The sequence below is a fragment of the Chenopodium quinoa genome, unplaced genomic scaffold (genome assembly GCF_001683475.1).
Source record: "Chenopodium quinoa cultivar QQ74 unplaced genomic scaffold, ASM168347v1, whole genome shotgun sequence".
NCBI classification, from domain to species: Eukaryota; Viridiplantae; Streptophyta; class Magnoliopsida; order Caryophyllales; family Amaranthaceae; genus Chenopodium; species Chenopodium quinoa.
In genome coordinates, this window is record NW_018744128.1 from 1,179,090 (window position 1) to 1,202,016 (window position 22,927).

The 22,927-nt window shown below is 31.5% G+C and overlaps 1 protein-coding gene across 1 annotated transcript; it reads left to right on the forward strand.

The window, feature by feature from the left end:
* Positions 1 to 9,650: 9,650 nt before the first annotated feature.
* LOC110692737 lies at positions 9,651 to 14,111 on the forward strand. Its single transcript, XM_021869782.1, has 8 exons — positions 9,651 to 9,865; positions 10,226 to 10,307; positions 10,411 to 10,973; positions 11,952 to 12,090; positions 12,191 to 12,324; positions 13,334 to 13,396; positions 13,507 to 13,572; positions 13,731 to 14,111. The coding sequence occupies exons 3-8, from the start codon at positions 10,782 to 10,784 to the stop codon at positions 13,809 to 13,811; spliced, it is 675 nt and encodes a 224-aa protein (XP_021725474.1). The 5' UTR covers positions 9,651 to 9,865; positions 10,226 to 10,307; positions 10,411 to 10,781; the 3' UTR covers positions 13,812 to 14,111.
* Positions 14,112 to 22,927: the final 8,816 nt, after the last annotated feature.

Genomic DNA, 22,927 nt, shown 5'->3' on the forward strand with positions numbered 1-22,927 from the left:
ATGGACAACTTATCAAGCCCGTATAAAAGGGCTCGGTTTTTCCACATTTTAACCCGTTGGAAAACCATGAGGTTTAGCCCGACTTGTTTTCTATCCAAGCTTGCAAATGATACCTTTAAACTTAGTAATTTTCCCCACTTCTCTTAATGTGTATAAAAGTCAACTAAAGTGACACTTCAAATGGATGAAGTGATATCCATAAAAGGAAAGGAGTAAAACTAAAAAACAAAAATTATAGTCCATAGGCTAATAGGCATTGAAAATGTGAACCAACCTATACCACTCAATCACTAATACAGTAAGTTATACACTAATATAGATTATAGATAGATCGAGTACTAGTGAAGTTGTGAAAGTAATTTGATTTTTCATTTTGCATCTATGTAATAAACTAGTACTCCCTCCGTTATTTGCACAACTTTAATCAAGGCATTTGGCCATTATTATTTTTAATTATCTATTACAAAGTAGTAAAAATTGTACTCCATAGTAAATAAAAATAAAAATAAAAATAAATTAATAAATTGTGAATATCGATATTGTAACTAGTCTAATGATGCATTATTCGGAGTACTATAATACTAACATTTATCATTTTATAATAGTAAAAATTAAAGTTAAGTCAAAGTGGGTATGTAAGTAATGCACAAGTCAAAATAATGCAAATATTAAAAATAGGCGGGGAGTATAAACTACTTCTTCCGTTGCTATTGCATACTTTGAGGGCATGTTCATATTTACTGAACTGAGCTGAGCTGAGCTGAACTGAACTGATTGGAGCTGAACTGAACTAAGCTGAAATGAATATTTTATGAGAGAGGGAAATTAAGAGCTGACTGAACTGATTGGAGTTGAACTGAACTGAACTGAACTGATTGGAGCTGAACTGAACTGAACTGCAAATAAGTAAATATGAACAGGCCCTGAGTCAAACTCTTACAAACTTTAGTGATAAACTCATGTTAATCTATAAGTGATAATACATTCAAACATGGGGAGACTTAGCTTTGTTGGATTCGTCTTGTAGAATAGTTTATTGATATCAAATCTTCATAATTTTACACGTATTGGGTGAAAATATATTCCAATACCGCAATATGTCTTAAGGATGTGTATTAGAGTTTGTTCACTTCAGCTTAATTTCAGTTCATTTCAGCTCCAATCAGTTCCTAATTTCCTTCTTTCATAAAATATTCATTTCGACTCAATTCAGTTCAATTCAACTCAATTTAGTAAATGTGAATAGACCCTTAGAGACTGAAAAGTAATTGGACAACAAAATGGAGTATTTAGATATGCAGGGTTCGAATCTTATCAAATGAAATTATATAGACGTGGGGGAGGATCCCCTTACGACCTTACCCTTCCCGGTACTATTTAGAACAAATTTCAATGCAATATTTTATTTAAATATCTAGGGTTAAATTACAAAAATTGTATAATCGAAATTAGAAAAAAGAAAATAACTAAAATACAATTTCACAGACTATATTTTGAAATATTGAAAATTATAAAAATCATAGAGTTAATTCGTATTTGCAGGAATAAAAAAATATAGAAGTGGTATCTTTTCTCAACGACATATTTACTTTATACGACTTTTGTTAACTATTATGTGCAATATTTGACTTTTTTATATCTCACAAATAATATCTAAAAGTTACACATACAGTAATAGTAAGTATAGGTAAATAATACTAATCGAATACACAATAAATAAAATAGTGTAAAGACTCTAAACATGAATAACCAATTTTTTAAATGATGAAAAAAGTAAAGGATGAATACTATTTGGAGAAAGTAAAAGCATAAATTGTATTCCTAATCGATCATCTTTATTTATCTAATTTGTTTTCCTTAAATTTGTATTATTTGAACTTATTCAGAATGTAATATCTATAATTTTCTTTAAAATAACTAATAGTATGGTAAAAAAAAAAAAAAAAAAAAAAAGTTAATAAATCACCATTTTTGTTTTTGTTTTTGTTTTTTGGTTTTTTTTTTTTTTAAAAGTCCATAGATCAAAAGTTATGAGTCACTTAGACCTAGTGCAAATTAGTAACTTTGTAATACAATTAATTAGGAATGGCAATGGATCGGATTTGGGTCGGATGTGGCTAAATCCGAATCTGAATCTGATCCGTTTAGTAAACAGACCCTGGACTCGGATCCGAAAAATCCGAGTCCGAATCCGATCTGACTCGTAATTTTCGGATCCGAATCCAGTCCGTTTATTCGGACCTCCGAAATGGTCTGCATTTTTTTTTTTGTAATGTCATATACCTATAATTGCTTGTATTGTCATACCAATGAAAGTATAAACATAACATATTTAAATTATAAACTAAGTTACATAACAAAACATTGCTACAAAACAAGCAAATAATTGTCCCAAGTTATAGAGCATATGCTTATACTCTCGGATCGGACTCCATCGGACTTTGCGTAGGGTCCAAGTCCGATCCACCTCCTATTCGGATTCGGATCTATTTTATCGGATTCAGATTAATTTTAACGGATTCGAATCGGATTTTTTCCTTCGGATCGGATTGGATTCAAATCAGACTCGGATTAAATTGCCATTCCTACAATTAATACTCCATATATCTATAAAAATTGCTGAAAAGTTTTTAATATAAAACAAGTATGTGTTTATGGATGGACACATTGATTAACAAGGAAAAAGAACTCCATAGTATTAGATAGAGCAAAGTAGGATTCTGAGTGAAATTATTTACAAAGTACTCAATAACACATTTAATTAGAGCATTTATTTTTTAAACTTTATATATGGGACTAACTTTTAAAAATATTACAAATTTACAACACAATTTCACATGGACAAGTGCACAACATAAAAGAATAAAAAATAAATAAAAAAATGTTTTCCCCGTTTTTTTGTTAGATGCATAAATTTTTTCATTTAATCAATAAAGTATCTATATCTGTTTATCACAAAGACCCTCTTTATTTTTTCTGTTTATCTCTCTCTACTTCAAAATCTCAATTGGGACCACTGGCGGACCTACGTTGGAACCTGGGGGGGGACACGTGCTACCCCCAGATTTTTTTATAAAAAAAATTATTTTGTTGTGTAAAAAGCCAGTTTGGTATTTTGTATATTTTTTAAACATTACCTTCTGTATAAGATAGTGTTATCTTGCTTCAGTGGTAATAAAGGTTTAAAATAGATGTTATTTATTCTAGCGGGGGGTTAGTGGTTCGAATCCCCTCCCATCTTTTTTTTTTCTTTGCTTTCATTCCTAAGTACTCGCCACTCAGTACTGCATTTTTTTCTATTTTTTTTTCTTTTATTCCTAAGCATTTTTTTCTATTTTTTTTTTCTTTTATTCCTAAGCATTTTTTTCTATTTTTTTTCTTTTATTCCTAAGCTTTTTTTTCTTTTATTCTTAAGTATTTTTTTTCTTATTTGGAAAGCTTATACAATATTTTATTTATTTATCTGACCTATGGACCCAACCTAAATCATATTTTACTAATTTTATATTCTCTCTTGTTCAATTCTCTCGACTACTTTTGTTTTTTTACAATTTTTTATTCTTCCTCTTACCCATTACCTCCTTGATTTATTATTTTTTTCAATTTCTCTTAAAACTCCGCCCATGAAGAAACGAAACAAGTATTTAAAAACGGAGGGATATCTAATATGCACTATTCAGTATATAATTTATCCATGAAATAAATTCATTGCAAAATTTAGGCGAAGTAGATACATAAATTAAATGGTTACTTTTTACAATAACACAAGGAATAATTTAAAAAATGAACCTGATTTATCATTTAACTAAATATGTTAAAATTATCGTAAATTTAATTTGAGTTTCAAGTTATTCGGTACTATATTGGGTTTTTTTTTTCTCTCCCTAGTGTTTAGTGTGCTACCCCTGACTTAGCATCCTGGATCCGCCACTGATTGGGACCCTTACAAAAAATGGAGGGAGTAATAATTATGAGCAGAACATAGGAAAAACAAAGCAGATAAATACATTTTTTTTTTAAATGGATGATGTAAGAATCGAATAAATTCATGAAAGAATTAAATAAATTCATGAAAGAATTAAATAAAATCATGAAAAACTCATGAGAGAGAAAGTAAATAAAGAGAGTGTGAAAATTGTTTGAGAAAGAAAGAAATAAGTAGAACTGATGAAGTGATGAGTTATGCCAGAGCATGTGCTTAATGGACCCCATTTTCTTTCAATCCTAAATTCCTCAACTCTCTCCCTTTTTTGTGCGCGCCAGCTGCCCCTCCATTTTTCAAATATTTTAAAAACAAAATTATAAATTAGCGGACTCCAAATCAAAATTCAAATTTAACCCAATAATACATACGGGCTATAACCAATAATAATGCAGTAATAATGCTAGTACTACTGCTTACAAAAATCAATATTGGAATTTTACACCATCCTTTAGTGATGTTCACTTCACTTTTTTTTTTTTTTTTTATTCTTTTATTTTATTTTTTTATTAAAATTAATTTCAGTAAACTAAAATTATTTTTATTGATTTTCAGTTATTTTTATTCGTTAAAGTTACTAAATATTATTGAATTAAACTTATTTTTATTGAACCGGACTTATCTTTGCTGAATTGAAATTATTTTTACTAAATATTACTCCACCGTTTTTAAATACTTGCTTCATTTCTATTTTTTGCACTATTCATTTATCCTACTTTGGGCGTGTTCGTCACTAGCTTTTGAGTAGCTTTTAGTGGTTTGACCAAGTCAAATCACTACTTGAAAAAAAATATAAGTGTTTGACAAAGTAGTGGTTAGGGTAGCTTTTAATGGTGGAGGTAGCTTTTATGAAAAGTTAGAAAGATTAGCTTTTGAAATTAGAGGTAGCTTTTGAGGTAGCTGTTGAAAATTTAATCTATAGTTTTAAAAATAAAATGTTGATTTTTATATGTAACAGCTAGTCAACCGCTAATTTACCGAACCCTCATATCTAAATTATTTATCTTCATAGCTAACAGCTTGTTGACAGCTAACAGCTGCATACACAGCTCACAGCTATCTTCACCGCTACATCTACCTTCATAACTATATTTTGTCGAACAAACCCTTTGACTAATGTTTGTGATTTAAACATAAGAAAAAATATAGTCTTGTGAGTACTTGTTGGAATCATCTCAATGAATAGATTATTAATTTTCAATTGTTAGAATTTATATTTATTGATAATTAAATATATTAGTGATCAAATATTGCATCGGTATGCGTGTCCAAGAGAAATGGAGCAAGTATTTAAAAACGGAGGGAGTAATATTTTAAGGTAAAGTGAACAGAGCTTTAACAGAAGGGAAAAACATTATCCCGTAAAATATCGTTAGATTTGTTTCGACATTTAATTTTCAAATAATATTTTTCTATTTTAATAAGTGTACAATAAATTTGCGTAAAATTATGTATCAATTAAAGTATAATACCTATTAAAACACGGGAGAGTGAGAGATAATCAAGTGGTTAGAGCTCCCTTCCCGGTTCCAATAGATCTTGGGATCGATTCTCATCACCCACCCTTGTGGCTCTCTAAGCACCAAAAACCAATTAAAATACGGAGAGAGTATCACTTTTTTTAAAAAAAAAAAAAAATTTTACTTTTAAAAAAAATTACTTCGGTATAAATAACGATTTTAATGGCCAAAATATTACATCAACATACGTAAAATGACAAATAGTGCAATTAAGGATCTGTTCTCATTGACTGAATTCAGCTGAACTGAAATGAATATTTTACAAGAGAAGGAAATTAGGAGCTGAACTGACCTGAACTGAATTGAACTGAACTTCAATGTATGAGAACAGACCCTAAAAAAAAGTAGGCAATTTTTTTTTAAAAAAAATAAAACTTCACATTGTGTAATTGTATAAAAATGGAATAAGTAATACTCTCTCATTTTAAATATTTACTCCATTTTCATTTTCGATCGTTTTTAAGTACCTATTTCATTTTTTATTTGAAAACTTTTACAATATTTAATTCATTCGTATGATCTTGCAAACCCAACATAAGTCAGACAAATTATTTTATTAATTTCACATTTTTTCAACTACTTTTCCTTTTTTATTATTTCAGTCATCCCACTACTTTCATACGGAGTATGAAGAATTTTATTACTTTCTCCAATTTTTTACATTCTTGCTTCTCTATTTATTATGTGAAGAATAAATGTTAGAAGTAGAAATGTAATTTAAGAATGGAGGGAGTATTTAAAAACGGAGTTAGTAATTTAAAACTGTCAGCTTGTAGTAGCATTCGGTAGTTCCCTCCCCAAAATTTGAAACAGTAAGTATATTTGCTAGGATAAGATCCGACAGCTGGTCCTCTGACACGTGTACGTCATTCTTTTGTCCTTCTTGGGATTCCCTCCCTCCCTTCAAAATTAGAAAGCCACAAGCCGAGCCGAGCCGATAGTAGTTACTTTTGAAAAGACGAAAAAGCCCTTAAGAGGGAGGGAGATAACGACGTACTAGTAGCTAGGAACATAAAGGCGGGAGAAGATCTTGGCCGTTGATTACGTTGTCGGACGTGGGTAAGGTGAACATACGTACACTAACACTGGCGCCTTGCGCCCAATTATCACCCTAATTTAATATTATTAAAAAAGTGGGCTCCATTTTCAAACCCACATCAATTATTTATGACCCGCCTCATTCATTACTCTCCTCCTAATCTTCTATCCCATTTTTCTTCCTTATTTAGAACTTTTTTCTTTTAAGTAGGCTTACTAGAAGATTAACTTTTTTCCTTTTTTTTTTTTTTTCGTTTTATGTTTTTTTTTTAAATATAAAAATATGTCATCCATAATTTGCAAATTTTTACTCCTTCCGTCTCTAAATTACATTCTATTTCTAACATTTATTTCTCACATAATAGAGAAAAGTAAGAATGTAGTTTAGGGACAGAGGGAGTAGTAGTTAAGAGTTGATGAATTATTGCATTTGTTTACCTAGGATTACGGGGTAGATTTTATGTTTGGCCATGTTACCAAAATAATTTTACTTTTTGAAACGACGCATTATATTAATCAAATACAAGCATACAACTTGGTGAAACGTATTTAAATTGTAATAGATCGATAAGTAGGTCAAACTACTGGGTAACTAAAATAATCAATGTAAAATGTTAATGCTAGCGTATATACTCAAGCATGTCGAGTAAACCAATTAATAACACAATATTTTTGAATTATGTTATCATTTGATTTAGTTATTTGAACTTATTAGGGTTTATAGAAATTGAAAATGAGTAGTTATAAATTGAACTTGGTAGCTCCTATTCGGCTTCATGTAAAAAAAATTGAACTTATTAATCATGAGGCCTTAAATATTTAATGTCACTGTCAAGACTAAAAATCAAATGTAAATTTAATTATGAGGATTGCATAATTGTGAAATCAACTAAAAAATCCACTCGTTATGTATTTGAATTAGTGCATCAATTTGACGTTTATACTGTTTATATTTGGTTAAATGTTATTACCAAATCTGTTAATTATTTGTCGACAACTTTGAATAGTGCAAAAAATTGTAACGGAGTAAGTATTTAAAAACGGAAAAAACAAAGGGAATATATTATAGGACGGAGGGAGTATATTGGTCAAAGTATAACATATTTAAAAAATATATATATAAAATTCTCCCTCCGTTTTTTAAGCTAGAGTTCAATTTTTAGAAATTTCTTACAATTTAATAATATATCTTTACCCATTTATGTTCCAACTCTTTCTTATTATATGATTTATCATTTCTCCAATGGTCTCACTACCTCAGTTTCTCTCACACAACTTTTTTTTAATAAAATAAGGGGTCGTTTGGTTCACACAAGGTAACCGGAATGGAATGAACAAAGAGAATGGAATAAAATAGAATGAAAATACCTTAGTTTTGCTTTGTTGTTTGTTTTTAAAACTAAGGGAAACAATCCCACCACCACCACAACCACCACACAACCACACATTTCATTAAAATTTTCCATCTTTCCCGGCCACCAAACCCCTCGTTGCCCTTCGCCGGCCCTCCCCCACCCCTCGCTGGCCCCAAACACGGCTCATCCCTCCCTCGAAAAACCTCCCTTAGGCAAGGAAAACCCTAGAAACTAGTCTCACTTCCCGTAAAACCCATCGGCTAGCCCTCCCCCTCCTTGCCTAGGGCTTGGAGGGTGGTAGGAGAAGCGGCTGACGGTTTTAAGGGGAGGGAGAAGTGTTTTTAGGGTTTTTCAAGGGGCTGTGGGAAGTTTAATGAAGAAGGAGGCAGATTTGCGGGGCAAGGGGAAGGGTGGCGAAGGTGGTGCAACGAATTTTAGAGGAGGAGCGGTGCGGCGGACGGTTGTCAGGGGAGGAGCAGTGCAGCGGTGGGTGATTTTCTGATGGTGAGGATAGGCAAGAGGGTGGTGCTATGGTGGTGAGGTGGTGGCTCAGGAATGGAATGGAAATACCTAGGGGGTGGGGAATCAACTTAGAGGGGTTTGGGGGAATGGAGAGGATAAAGGGAATGAAAAAAATAGGATAACAAACAACAACAAAGGGAATGAGGGTAGTTGATTCCCATTCCCTTTGATGATTAACCCCAACCAAACGACCCCTAATAACGTTATTTATCCTACTAACATCTTACAGAGTACGATTTTTTAATCAAGCCTCGTAAAACTCCGCGAAATTTCATCTCTAGTCTTTTAAAAAAACGAAAGGAGTACTTTGTGTGTATATATATTTGTTGGCCCCACACTTACTCACTTAGAGCAAGTTTAGCCCCAAGTCTTAAGACTTGAATGTGACATTATTTTTTGTGGTCCCCATTGAAAATGATATCAGCAAATTATTGTTAAGACTCACTAAGACTTACAAAAAATTATCACTTTAGCCCTAAAATTTAAATATTTGACATATTATATGTAGAAAAATGTAAGGAAAAAAAAGGGATAATAAAAATAAAAGTGAGGTGGGAGTAGTGGGTCCCAATCTCAAGTCTTAAGTTGAGTCTTGAAATTTCAAGACTCAATTTGAGACTTGCTTGAGATTTTAGAAGAAAAATGAAAAAAGTTTTAAGCATAAGTCTTAAGACCTAAAATGATGATGTCACCAACCAAGCCACGCCAAAACATTAAATAAAATAAAGTCCCAACTTTTATCTAGTGGACACTAGACTGTGTACAAAATATATCTATCCTAGGAAGCAATTGGATTAACAAAAGATAGAAAAAGCGAAGCCAAAATCTAGCTTCTTCTTTCCTCAATCCGGAATATAAGAAAGAAAGAAAAAAAAAAAAAACTTATTTTTACATTTTTTAAAAAAATGGATCCTATAAAGAAACAAAGCAACTCACTATTGACCAAAATATCACCCAATGCAAAAGACACCGTGGACAAAACGCCAAATCCTCTTTTTTATTTTTCCATTTAAAAAAAAAATAAAAATCACAGCCAAGCCGAGCCGAGCCGAGAAGCCGGGAAATAAAGCAAAGACTAAAAGAGCGTGAACGGGTAATAGCCGGTAAAAACAGGTGGAGCCGGTTATAAAGCCAAATAGCCGTACGATAATTACAGGGTCGTTCCCATGGCAGTTGGTAAGCATTTAGTGCGTGCTTCTCTTTCTCTCTCCTCTATTTCTCACTCACTTCTCACTCATTATTATTATTTCAATTTTAATTTTACTGGGTTTTTTTTTTTTATTTTGATTTAGTGAGAGAAAATTTCATGTAGTAACTGCTCGTCTGCTCTCATTTTCTCTCTCTAAAAACTCCATTTTTTTTTTCATCTTCTTAATAATAGATCCGTTACAATAATTTTTTCATCCTCCTGCATTCTGTTCTATTCTCTGTAATTGCTACATTATGAGGTATAATTTTGGGTTTTGAATTTCTGGGTTTTGTGTTATTTGATTTTTGAATTTCTGGGGTTGGTTTTGATTTTTTTTTTTTTTAAAATGTTTGCATTGAATTTGACAAAAATGGGTGTTTCTCAAAACCTTTCTTTTTGAAGTAATGTCATTTTTTTAAAACTTTTGATTTATTGGAATTTGGGTTAGTGTAATCATCTTCTTGATTCATGTGCTTTCTTTTTCTGGGAAATTCTGATCAATGGGTTTTAAATTCAAATTTCTATGAATGAAGGAATTTGTTCTTCTGAATTCTTCTTATAGTTAGCTATGATTAATTATTAATACTCCGTACTGTTTTTATTTTTTGAGTGCATGCAGATTTTGAAGGTAGATGAAGAAGTTCATTTATTCTCATTGGAAATGATTAGTTAGATTGAGCTTCAGTCATTTATGAATCCAGGTCAGACCATAATCATACCTTATTTCTAAATTATTTTTCAATAATGTAGTTTACTCCGTTGATTAATGATATTAATCTGATTTAATCTGTTATACATTTTCAGGGATTATAATTGACTCTCAGAAATTTTCAGCATCTGGGTTTCTTACATTCCATAAGTGGTAACTGGTAACTTATTGTACAGTTGGGGTAAATTTGACAAAAAAAGAAAAAAAATTGATCTGGGGTTCAATTTGAAGCTTTGGAGATTATCAGGCTATGGATTGTGATTAGGGTAACAATCAATTACTTCGATTCGATTTCGTCGAGAAATAGGATCTAATTGTGTATTGGGATTGTTTGATCAATTGGTACATAATCCAATTAGTGCTAAATTTAGAAATAGAGGGTATTTAGGGTTAGATTATTGGTGATTTAGGGTTGGATTAATTCGTTGACAAGAAAGTAAATTTGGGTAAAAAAAAAGTGAAGAAAATGATTGAATCAGAGCTATGTGCATCAAGGGTGATGTCACCATTTAGAGAAGAAAGTGGGGATGAAGAGCTTTCAGTATTACCAAGGCACACAAAAGTTATTGTGACTGGAAATAATAGAACTAAATCAGTTTTAGTTGGTTTACAAGGTGTTGTTAAGAAGGCTGTTGGTCTTGGTGGTTGGCATTGGCTGGTAAAATTTCTTACTTATAATACTTTATTGTATAATTCTAATACTATTATTTAGTATTGGTTTTATGCACATTGTTTAAGTATATGATATAGTTTGATTAAATACTAAATAATACAGTATATTCAACTTTTGTGATGGTTAAGATTCATACATTGTTTGTTATTACTGTTTGTCTTCTTCAATGATTGAATTTTATTATTGCTTTTGTACTAAATAATTCAATATAACCGGCTAGTTTATGCTGGAGTTTAGATAATTCCCGACCCGAGTTATTTTTATAAATACTAAATAGTGCAATGTTCTTTTGTGTTTGTTAAGATTCGTATTAATTGTGATTAGTTGTTTTCTTTAGGAAATGCATTTCTTAATGTTTTTGAACTAATTTATACATAGGGGTATATCCGTATTTATAATGTTCCAGGGTATTGTTGGATTCTTGAATATTAAATAGCATTTTGCACGGGGTGTCCTGAAATCAGCTGGCTTTGTGTTTTATTCCCTACTGTGATTTTAGTGAGGATAGAATGATCGAATACTGCAACGTTATTCTGATCAAAATAATGCTGAAAAGCTTTCAGGCGATTGTCGTTTACGAGTAAAGCATGATTACTACTGTTATAGTTTTTGTTAAAATTGATTTATTTTTTAAAAATATGCTAATCATTTTCTGGCATGGCATGATTTTTGTAGTGGGAAGACTTTAATATGTCATTTGGACCGACAGTTTGAACAAATTCTTCTAAAAAAGAAGATTTTAAAAATAGCGTGAAAAGACCCAAAAAGTGTTGTCATTCTTTGTCAACTATGTAGCATTTTGTAATGTTCATTGAAGCTTTGCTTTTATTTATTATATGGTATATGAATGAATTGTTTAGCTTCTTTTTACTTTCTGCTTGCTGGTTGCTTACTGGGTGTGGAAAAGCAACATTGTTGCTTACTCTTTTTTGTGATTATTGAGAATTGCATGATTTGTTGTAGGTCTTGAAGAATGGGATTGAGGTGAAGCTGCAACGGAATGCATTGAGTGTTCTAGAACCCCCAACGGGTAATGAAGAAGATGATGAGCTTGATCACTCAAGTAGCAGCTCTGATCTTGGAGAAAAGGACCATGATTTTGGTAAGCTACAGCAATAGTTCAGCTTCTTTCCTCCTTAAATGTATACATGAGCATTAAAGTGCTTTTGTTCTACTTTTTGATTGCTGGTAATACGCTGCAGCTAGTATGGAGTTCCACAAAGTGAGCAAACCAAGAGTGCGACATACTAGACCATGGGGTCCGACAGCTTCCGCTAAGTCAAACCACCGGAATTGCTTGAAGGAACTCCACTCCAACATTCATACCTCTAACTGTGTAAGATGCTTAGCGAACTTTGTGGGCATTGTATATTAGCATAGCACATATTAGCAAATAGCAATAGAGCAAAGAATTCGGTTGATATAAGGAAATAGGGTGCATATGACTATATGAGTCCTCTATTAATTCATCTTAATAAAATCATGTTGGGGATATAGAAACTCACAAGTATATTTTCTTTTCATCACACTCCAATAACATAAAAGGGTCCTTGTCGATACCTAGTAACACCCCTATTTGTCTTTTATGACCCCAAAAACACCCCTCTGATATGTTGGTCACAGTAATTGCTCTATTTCTGATAAGATTTCGTAAATCTTATATGTGTTTTCTGGGTATAAAGTGCAAATTTTTCATAAATAACATAATGACCTTGTATTGTATTTTTAGGGGTAATTGAGCTATTAACATAAATTTTTATGATCCCGCTCTTTGGTATATTTAATTCTTGTCCACATCTTTCTTTTTTTTGACTGCTGTCGAGATAGCTCTTTCAATTGGATTTCATTCTATTATTCATACTTTTGTGTCTGGAAGAGGGAGTTGAAAGTGTTTACCTGTGGACAAGTAGGTATATCACTACTTTGCTAAGTGGTTGTAACTAATTCCACTGTAGGAATAATTGGATTCATAAGATGGGGAACAAAAGCTTATTTTATATGCCTCATCCTGTTTCATCGTTTTTTTTTGTTGTTTTTTTTTGCACAATCCTCATTTTGCGGGTTGTATTATTTCTAATTGCGAGTTAACTTAAGATATTTTGGGCCCTACATTAATTCTATGTTCAAATGTTCAATGGAAAAAACCTGTCATGCAGATCTTTGGAAATAATGTTGTTATTGTTATAAATCAAATTACATGATTATATGTGGTCCTGAAATTTTGCCACAAAGAATATCAAAATTAAGGTTTAACGACATAATTAGGGTATTGTTCCTTTTATTAATACAAAGTGTAATGAAGTATGTGGTCCTAATGCCTGCTTTCCTGTTCTTGAATTTGCCAGAGGCTGGACTTTGCAAAGCTTGGAAGTGATTCACTGTGGAGATATTTGAGCCGGTTTCACCTGGTTAGTTTCATATACGAAATACCCCCTAAACAATTCATCAATCTTTTTAAATACTCAGACAATCCACAATATTGCCTAATATTCTTGATTTTGATTACCAAATCCTCCAGGGGAGCATGAATTCTAGCTCGAAGGAGCAGATGGTTAATATAGTGCAGCGCCACTTTGCTTCACAGGTTTTTCACTCAATTCCTCGTTCTTTTTTTTTTATTATTATTTTTTATTTTTTTATGTTGATTTAGGGATTCTCATCCTGTTTAGTATAATGCTATAGCTGCTGTTCAGTAGACAGACTATCACAGTTACTAATCATTGATTTATTTTGACATTACAGCAAGTTGATGAAGTACAAGTGATTGCAGACTTCATTCGTGCAGCCAAGAAACTGAGGAGCAGTAACAGAAGTAGGGAGTGAAAATATCCAGGTGTTGATCTAGAAAATGCTCTATGTAATTATATTATATATATACATAAATCTTAGCCTAACTTTTAGATTAAATCTAACTGAAAGACCATGGTTTCGGAGAGAGTTAGTTCATTTACCGTAGCTGTCTAGAACTCGCTCTCGACTTTTGATTCTAACCTTGTAATCTGGTGTGTAGGCTAGAAGGCCCAGTTAATATTTATAACCTGAGTTCTCTCTGTTATATATTCAAGTTCTTGAGAATCATGATTCTGTGTCTTCTAAGTGCTAATGCTAGACTAGATTTGGGCATGAGATTACAGATTTGCAGGTTGATAACATGTATTATGCAGTATATAATTTACTTTAGTGATGCTTTTTGACTTATTTTTTCCACATACTCCAAATTACTTGGTAGGCAGGCTATAATTTGTGTTTTCTTTTTCCTATTTACTTTTCATTTTTATGATTGTGAACCGTGCTCTTCTTTTTATGATAGACGGCATAGACCAATAATAATTGAACCAAGAAAAAAAATGGGGCCATTGGATTTAATTAATTACTTGTAATTTTAACTAATTGGAGAGAGAGATAATTTGTTCTTTAACACACTAATCCCTTTTTTTTTCCATCTTTAGATTGTTGGTGTTTTTTTTTTTTTGTATAATGACCTTGTTACTTTTGCTTTAACTTAGATTAAAGAAAATTAATGTATGAATACAACGTTGACTAGTTAATGCAAGACAAATTCATGTAAGACTTGTTCTTATCAAGTAATACTTAGTGTATAGGTAAGGATTTTTTCAAAATCATGAACTAAACTAATTGAGAAGAAAGAGTTCTAGCATAACAATGATGCTTATACCCATCGAGTTTTTATTAACATCCCTTCATTCCTTGTCCTCTTTAACAGTAAACACCCCTAAAGGTCTACCTGCCTTCTATCGTAGCCACCATATTCGCCATTCAATCCGGTCCAATCAGCGTTACTCAACGCGCGAAACAGCCAAGCTTTGAACCTCTAGAAGCAACTTATTCAGTGATTTGGTCACAGGCTTGTACACTGTAATGGAGGCCACAGGCCAGTCAAGCCACTATTAAGTAATAGCTTGGGTAGTGGACTAGTGGTGGTAATAAGGCCAATATAAACTTCATGTCAATGTAATTGAAGTGGTTACGTAAAAACTTTATGTAAAAGAAACAATCCATTTTGCATGCACCCGGTGTACAGTATTTTTACTGTACATCGGACTTTTTGCACGTGCCACTCATTTACTAGGTTTTTTTTTTTAAAAAAAAAAAGCAAAATCGCGAAATTTAATACCTCAAAATCAAAAAAAACGCAGAACAACAATGGAGGAGAGAGAAAGTGAGAAAACGCAACCCTTGATCATGAACTGAGGAGAGAGAAAGTGAGAAAACGCAAAAATTGTAGAAATCGATCATCAATTGAGAAGAAAAAAGGTGAAAAAAACGAACAAATTAAAAACTTCGATCATTTAATTAAGCCCTTTTAACAGAAAAAAGTGAACCTTTAATTTACTGAAAAAATGACCCTTTTCACATAATAAATCATTTACATAAAAGTAATTCTTTTCATGAATAGAAGTGATCCTTTTTCTAAATAAAAGTGACCCTTTTCATAGCTAAAGTTACCCTTTCTAAAAATAAAGTCTACATTTTTCTTGTTTAAAAGTTACCCTTTCTATAAATAAAAGAAAATGTAACTGAAACAATATAAAATTAAAACAAAATATAATTAAAAAATGTAAAAAAAAAAAAACTATGTATACTTACACAAAAGATTCAGAATCAGAATCAGAAAGCATTTCATAATCAGAATCTTCCACTGTATTAGCTTTCTTACGTACAATTTTGGCCTTCTTAGGAACTATTTTGGCCTTCTCAGACTCTGGTTTGTCAATCTTAGAAATAATTAAGCCCTTCTTAGGAATTTTCACAGCCTTTTTAGGTACTGCTTTGCTCTTCTCAGGAGCTATCTGGGTCTTTTTTGGTACTGGTTTAGCCTTAGCAGGCTCTTTAGGCTTTCCTTTTCCTTTTGTAGGCATTTTATAACGATAACCACCTATATTTAATTATTACAGTGAAATAACAAAAATTACAAAGAAATTACTCATGGAAAAATTTAGAATAATGTGCATAAATGACCCTTTTAAATGCATAAAGTGACCCTTTTAACAGCACAAAGTGACCCTTTTAACATCACAAAGTGACCCCTTTAACAACATAAAGTACCCTTTTAACAGCATAAAGTGACCTTTTATATGCAAAAAGTGACCCTTTTAACTGAAAAAAGTTACTCATGTAACAACATACAGTGACTCTTTTAACAGCATAAAGTCACCCTTTTAACATCATAAAGTGAACATTGTCAAAGCATATAAATGACACATATGTCTATTACTCAAACACATTGAGCAATGCACATATGCATGTTATTCAAACACAGATGCACAAACACAATGCACATATGCATGTTAATCAAACACAAATGCACAAACACAACAACACACATAACAAATTCAATTTTTAACAACTTATAAACAATGAACAAAAAAATAAAGCAATAATAAACATTTTAACTTCAAAATTCAAATTCAATATTCATAATCTGCATGAAAAATCTAATAAATCCACAAAAATAACATGCATTACTAATTAAACATATATTAGCGAAAATTCAATTGAAAATTTTGAAAAAGTGATGAAAAATTTAAGTAAACACACCTTCTTGAACATCTGAAGACTTCTTACTTCTTTGTAATCTTCTTCTTAACCATTGAAGAATAAAACACTACAAAAAATCGAAAACAAAAACAAAATAAAAAAACCTAAAAATCGAAGATTCAAAACAACTTAAAACTAACAAAAATCGCAAAATAAACAAGTAAACGAACCTGAATATAGCAAATAACAACTTCACAAGTGAACTGAGAAGAGAGAAAAGCTTGAAAGTCGCCGATTGAGGAGAGAGAAAAAGCTCAAAATCGCCAGTTATGGAGAGAGAAATCGTAGTTGAGAGAAAAAACGAGGAGAGAGAAAGCAACTGGTAAATGAATGAGGAAGAGAGAGAAAGTGCTTTCTTTATTTTGGCAATAATCAATTGGCACGTGCATGATTCAAATTTTGGCAGTTATTAACTTGCCCAACTTCCGCCATTCATTAATTTAATGATCATCCGCCTTTTTTAAACATTTGTGTAAAAGAAATAGGAGGAGAGTTTACAAGTTCGAAGAAGAATTCGTATTAAAAACAATTAATGATAGGATTAACACTTATATTCCCACCATTTTCCATTGTTCTTTTTGTTTTGACTATATTGAGTGTACATGCTTATGAATTAATGCATCTCTGATCATATAGAACAAAAATCCATATATCGCTATGTTTTTTCTAATATTTTGATAAGAATTTAGAATATTTCTCTAACTGTAAGCGTCAAGATTATAAATGAGAACAAAAACAAACGGAAACTAGATTGTAACATGGGACAACTTATACATAGTATGAACAATAACTTTAATTCCCCTATGTGATAGAAATATTAAATATTAAATAGTTACATACTATGAAATTTAAAATATCGAGTTGTTGGATAATGATGAGTATTTTAGTTTGAAAATTTGTTGTAGGGCACTAATAGTCACATAAAATAAAAAAAATAAAAAAAACCTTCAAATTTAAGGGTTCAAAAGGATATTTATGAGTTTTTGTGAAAGTATAAATTACGAGTATATTTTAAATCTGAATTAAAATCATATAAAGTACGAAGTATTATTCAGTTAAAGATACGAAGTATTCCTATCTCATTTTAAAAGTATAAGTAAACTCTTATTAATAGTGTTGAGACTATTATGCCTCTAAAAATGTTTATCTACGTATTTACCCCTTTTAAAAGATAACCACACTTTATGAATAGTGTTGAAACGATTATGTCCCTATAATATTTATTTACATATTTGCTTACATAATTTTTTTTTTTAAAAAAAAAATCTTAAAATTAGCGTGTGGACATTTATACCCCTAAAAAATATTTATTTACATATTTTTCCTAATTAACGCTAATAACAACTTTAAACCAAATGAATTTCTTGGTCAAGGCTAGTCTTTATAAAAGTATTATAGAGGTTCATGACCCAATTGTACACTAAAAGAGTTTATATAAACTTATACTCTACAACAAAGATGTGCCACGTCTAGATGGTTAGGGCATGTTCATATTTACTGAATTGAGCTGAACTAAATTGAACTGATCGAACTGATTGGAGTTGAACTGAATAGTAAATATTTCATTAGAGAAGGATATTAGGAGCTGAACTGAACTGTTAAGCTGAAATGAACATACCCTTAGACTATAGGCTTTATGAATATTTAATGACAAACTACCCTTACTTTATACTCCCTCTGTCCCAATTTACTTGCAACATTTTAACTTGACACGCTTGCCGATGCATATGTTTGACCGTCGATATCTTTATTATACATTTATCAAAGCTATAGAAAGCTTATATTAAGAAACTATATATTAAAATAGAGCCAATAATATCTTACATGACTATATTGACTTTTATATAATAGCTGAAAAAAAATGGTCAAAGTGAGATGTGTGAATAATGTAAAAAGTCAAAACGTTGCGAGTAATTTGGGACGGAGGGAGTAGATAAAAGATCAAGCCCCAATTTACAAGCTTGAACAAATTATGTTTAATTTTTGCAAATAAGTTGCATTGAAAATTGTGTTTTTTATTAAAAAAAAATATATTTTTATTGTTTGTGGGCCACTATGACAAGTTGAATAGTTTTTTGGAGTTAACGGTATTTACTCACCGTTTGTTACTATTCATCTTCTTTCTCCTACCTTTTCTCAAATCTTCTATCGGCAACACCACCATAGCCACCATCTAGTCCACCACCATCCGAAACCCATCACAACTACCAACACCCTGTTTACCTTCCGCCGATCAAACCCACAAAAGCCTTCCCCTTTGTCCCGTCATCTTCCTCTGATCTTCTTCCCATAGTCCTCCTCTTTCTTCAACAACAATGGCCATTTCGCGGCGAAACAAAAAGATAACCTATTAGATTAGAGTGTAAATTAGGGTTATATCAACCCTTTAGGGAAAGCCTTTCATTCATGACGACATTTTGAACTAACATAGGTGGTAGGTATAAGTGGTTTCTAGGTTTGGGACTTTGGGTTTCAGATTTCCGCCATTGAAATTGAAGGTTGAAGGAGGAGAGAGAAAATCAAAAAATACCAAAAGGTTTAAGGAGGAGAGAAAAATGACATTTAACCTAAAGTTAGATATAATTGACATATACACCCCTTGATAAACAATTTTTGTTTTTTAAGATTATAAACTTGTATTTTCTGTAGATAAAATGACAAAGTTATCCCTCATTAATTAGATGAAATGACCGTAATATCCCTAATTTATTTTTGTACATGATTATTCTACTTCTCCAAATTGCTTAAAGTGCAGATTGAATACAGTATACAATGTGCATGATGATGGTTTAAGCTTTAATGGCAATTTTAAAAAATGATTTATAAATAAAAATCACATGACATTTACAAAGAGATTTAAACCTAATAAATACATGACATTGATTTAATAAAAACATTCTTTTAGCAAAGTTACAATCGTTATTGCAAATCGTATATTTTCATATCATATTCCATATCGTTATGATTTACAATCTTCTTCGACAAAGGAGTCTATCGATCTGTTGTAGCTGTGAAGAGAATTTTTGTATGGTTCACGTGGTTGTAATCAAAACATTAACCTCTTTTTCAAACTCGCACAAATCTTTATCCATGAAAAAACTTATACTAATGTACCATGCTGAACTCAAAAAACAGAAACAAAAACTAGAATAAAGCCCATCATAGGGGCACTTAGGGCCTGTTCTCATACGTTTATTTTCAGTTCAGTTCAGTTCAACTCCTAATTTCCTTCTCTTATAAAATATTCATTTCAGTTCAGTTCAGCTCCTAATTTCCTTCTCTTATAAAATATTCATTTCATTTCAGTTCAGTTCAGCTCACTTTAGTTCAATTCAGCTCAGCTCAGCTCAGCTCAGTTCAGTTCAGTTCAGTTCAGCTGAGTTCAGTCAATGTAAACAGACCCTTACTACATTCAAACCCACTAATCCCACTATAAAGTACTCCGTGCTTACTACCTTTAAAGAGTGTAGTTTTATTGAATTTAATAACAAAAAAAATACTAATAAAAAAAAATACACACTATATTTTGGTCTGAAATACAAAATATTTTTCAAAGAACATATTTATAATATACTACGTAGTTATTGAACGTCATAAAATATTTTATTCATGTTAATATATGTTAACTTGGCTAATTATATGATTTTGTATGAAGTATAAGTTATTTCTTATAGATATGACATACTTAGGGCTTGTTCTCATTGAGTGAACTTAGCTGAATTGAACTGAACTGAGCTGAACTAAACTGAACTGAACTGAAATGAATATTTTATAAGAGAAGGAAATTAGGAGCTGAGCTGAACTGAGCTGAATTGAACTGAACTGAACTGAATTTCAATGTAAGAGAATAGGCCCTTAGATTAGATTGTTGTATCTAAAATCATTTTAGAGTATCACTCCTTCCGTATTTTTAAAGTGAAATGTATTGAATTTTTTGCACTATATACCTAATCTATTTTTGATATTGTTAGTGATTTATGCATAAGAAAAATAGTCTTGTATTATTTACTTATTAAAATAAATAAATTAATATTTAATTATTATAATTTTACGTATTGATGATTAAATATATTATTGGTTAAACATTTACATGATATACGAGCATAGAAAAACGTTTTATTTATAAAAATAGCAGAGGGACTAAGGGTCTGTTCATATTTACTTATTTTCAGTTTAGTTCAGTTCAGTTTAGTTCAGCTCCAATCAGTTCAATTCAGTTCAGTTCAGTTCAGCTCTATTCAGCTCAGTTCAGTTTTATGCATTTTAATTTTTCAGTTCAGCTCCAATAAGTTCAGTTCAGTTCAAATTCAGTTCAATTCAGTTCAATTCAGTTCAGTTCAGTTCAGCTCAGTTCAGTAAATATGAACAGGCCCTAAGGGAATATACACTACTCCGTATCTATTTGTTAGTCTGTTACATCCACCTTGTTTAAAAAGGTATCCTTCTTCAAAAAAAGAAAAAGAAAATGTATCCCAGTTACCCAATCCGAAATTGTGTTCTTCAAAGTTCGAATTTTAGCTCATTGTCATTTCGTTTTTCTCACAAATCTCTACCGGAAAAATGAAAACATTACTAGTCAACTACCAAACCTACAAAATATCAACTCGCACTATAAGTCTATAAATAGTTCGTATACTACATTATTAGATGATATACTTATAAAATACTAAAAAGTGTATCCTACCTTTTAAAAGGTACTCCCTCCGTTTTTAAATACTTGCTCCATTTCTTCATAAAATACGAGTACTAAAAAGTGTATCCTACCTTTTAAAAGGTACTCCGTATGAGAAAACACTTATGGAAAATTTGTCAAAAATAATACAAACTTTCAACAATCCGCTAAAAACAAGTTAAACTATTGATTATTTCTAAATAATACATACTTTGAGAGGTTTCCGCCTAAAACAAGTTGTAATAGGTTAGTGACTTGATTAGAAGTTATATGGGACACATGTCAAAATTTTATTGGTTTAGCACTTTAAATCTGATTTTTAATTTATTTATTTTATGTTTTTTTATTTTTAAAAGATTATTATAAATAATAATATTATTTTTTAAAAAAAACCATTCACACCCAACCCAGCCACGCTGCCAACCTTCCCCTGCCCTCCGGCACCGGTCATGCCTAGATCCACTTTCCCCCGACGTCGGCGCCGACCCTTTCTCCTCTGTCGTGGGACGCCCCCCCTTCCCTCTTCCCCCTAACCACTAACTCTCCACGAAACTACCATTCTTCTGCCCACAAAACCCCCTAAAACCCATCTCCCACACCTTTGAAAACTGTAATCGGAACCCTAGAGATGGTGGGGAAGGTCCGGTGAGAGTTTTTCGGTGGTGGGGGGATATTTTTGAGGGGTTTCGTGGGGAAGGAGAAAGATTTCGGGGAGAGGGTCGAATTGTTGGTTAAGGGGAAGTAGGAAATGTGTACGCCTGATGAGGGGGGAGGGGTCAGCGTCGGGATCGGAGACGATGTGTTCAGAAGCGGCCGGCCGGCGCCGGAATTGTTAAACATAGTTAAACTATTAAACGAAGTTATTAAAAAAAAATTTAAATAAATTGACCGGTCATTAAGGTTACAGGTTAAATATCTTGTTTAAACCGAAAACCTCCCAAAGTTTGTATTATTTAGAAATAATCAAAAGTTTGACTTTTTTTTAGCGTATCGCTCAAAGTTTGTATTATTTTTGACAATTTTTCAAAATAGTGTAAAGATAATTATATCTTAGAAATGTTTGTTTATCTTTATTCCCCATATCGATATTTCATACCTTTGAGGCGTTTGGTTCGCAGAGTGGTATGAGTTTGGAATCAAGAATTAAGTTAAAGTGATATTGGGTTGGAACTAATACCATACCATGTGTTTGGTTCAATTTTAGAATGGAATCTCTCGCAAATTCTTCTATTTGAACATTTAGTAAAAAGATCTTAACAATTGCAAATTTTGAACATTTAGTAAAAAAATTCGAACATTGCAAGTTTTGAATATTTAGTAAAAATATCCGAGCAATCGCATTGTACCACGCCTATACTTTTGAACATTTAGTAAAAAAAATTTGAGTACAAAATTCAAACATCGCAAATTTTGAAAATTTAGTAAAAATATTTGAACAATTGTAATGTACCACACGTATACTTTTGAAAATTTAGTAAAAAAAATTTGAACAATTGCAAATTTTGAACATTTAATATAAAAAAAATTTGAATGCTAAACCACCCCTATACTTTTGAAACTTGGAAAAGTATGGTATAGAACGGACTCATGTGAGTCCAATCATATAAAAAAAAAATTATTTGTTAGAAATTCCATAATAATGGTTAGATATTAGATAATAAGTGTCAGAAATTAGATAATTAGTGTCAGATAATATTGGTTAGGTATT

Excerpts from the sequence above, each read along its gene's own strand:
- LOC110692737 (XM_021869782.1), top strand. The coding sequence starts at position 10,782 with ATGATTGAATCAGAGCTATGTGCATCAAGGGTGATGTCACCATTTAGA. Across the intron at positions 10,974-11,951 it reads TTGGTGGTTGGCATTGGCTG|GTCTTGAAGAATGGGATTGA; the intron begins GTAAAATTTCTT and ends GATTTGTTGTAG. Across the intron at positions 13,397-13,506 it reads ATTTGAGCCGGTTTCACCTG|GGGAGCATGAATTCTAGCTC; the intron begins GTTAGTTTCATA and ends CAAATCCTCCAG.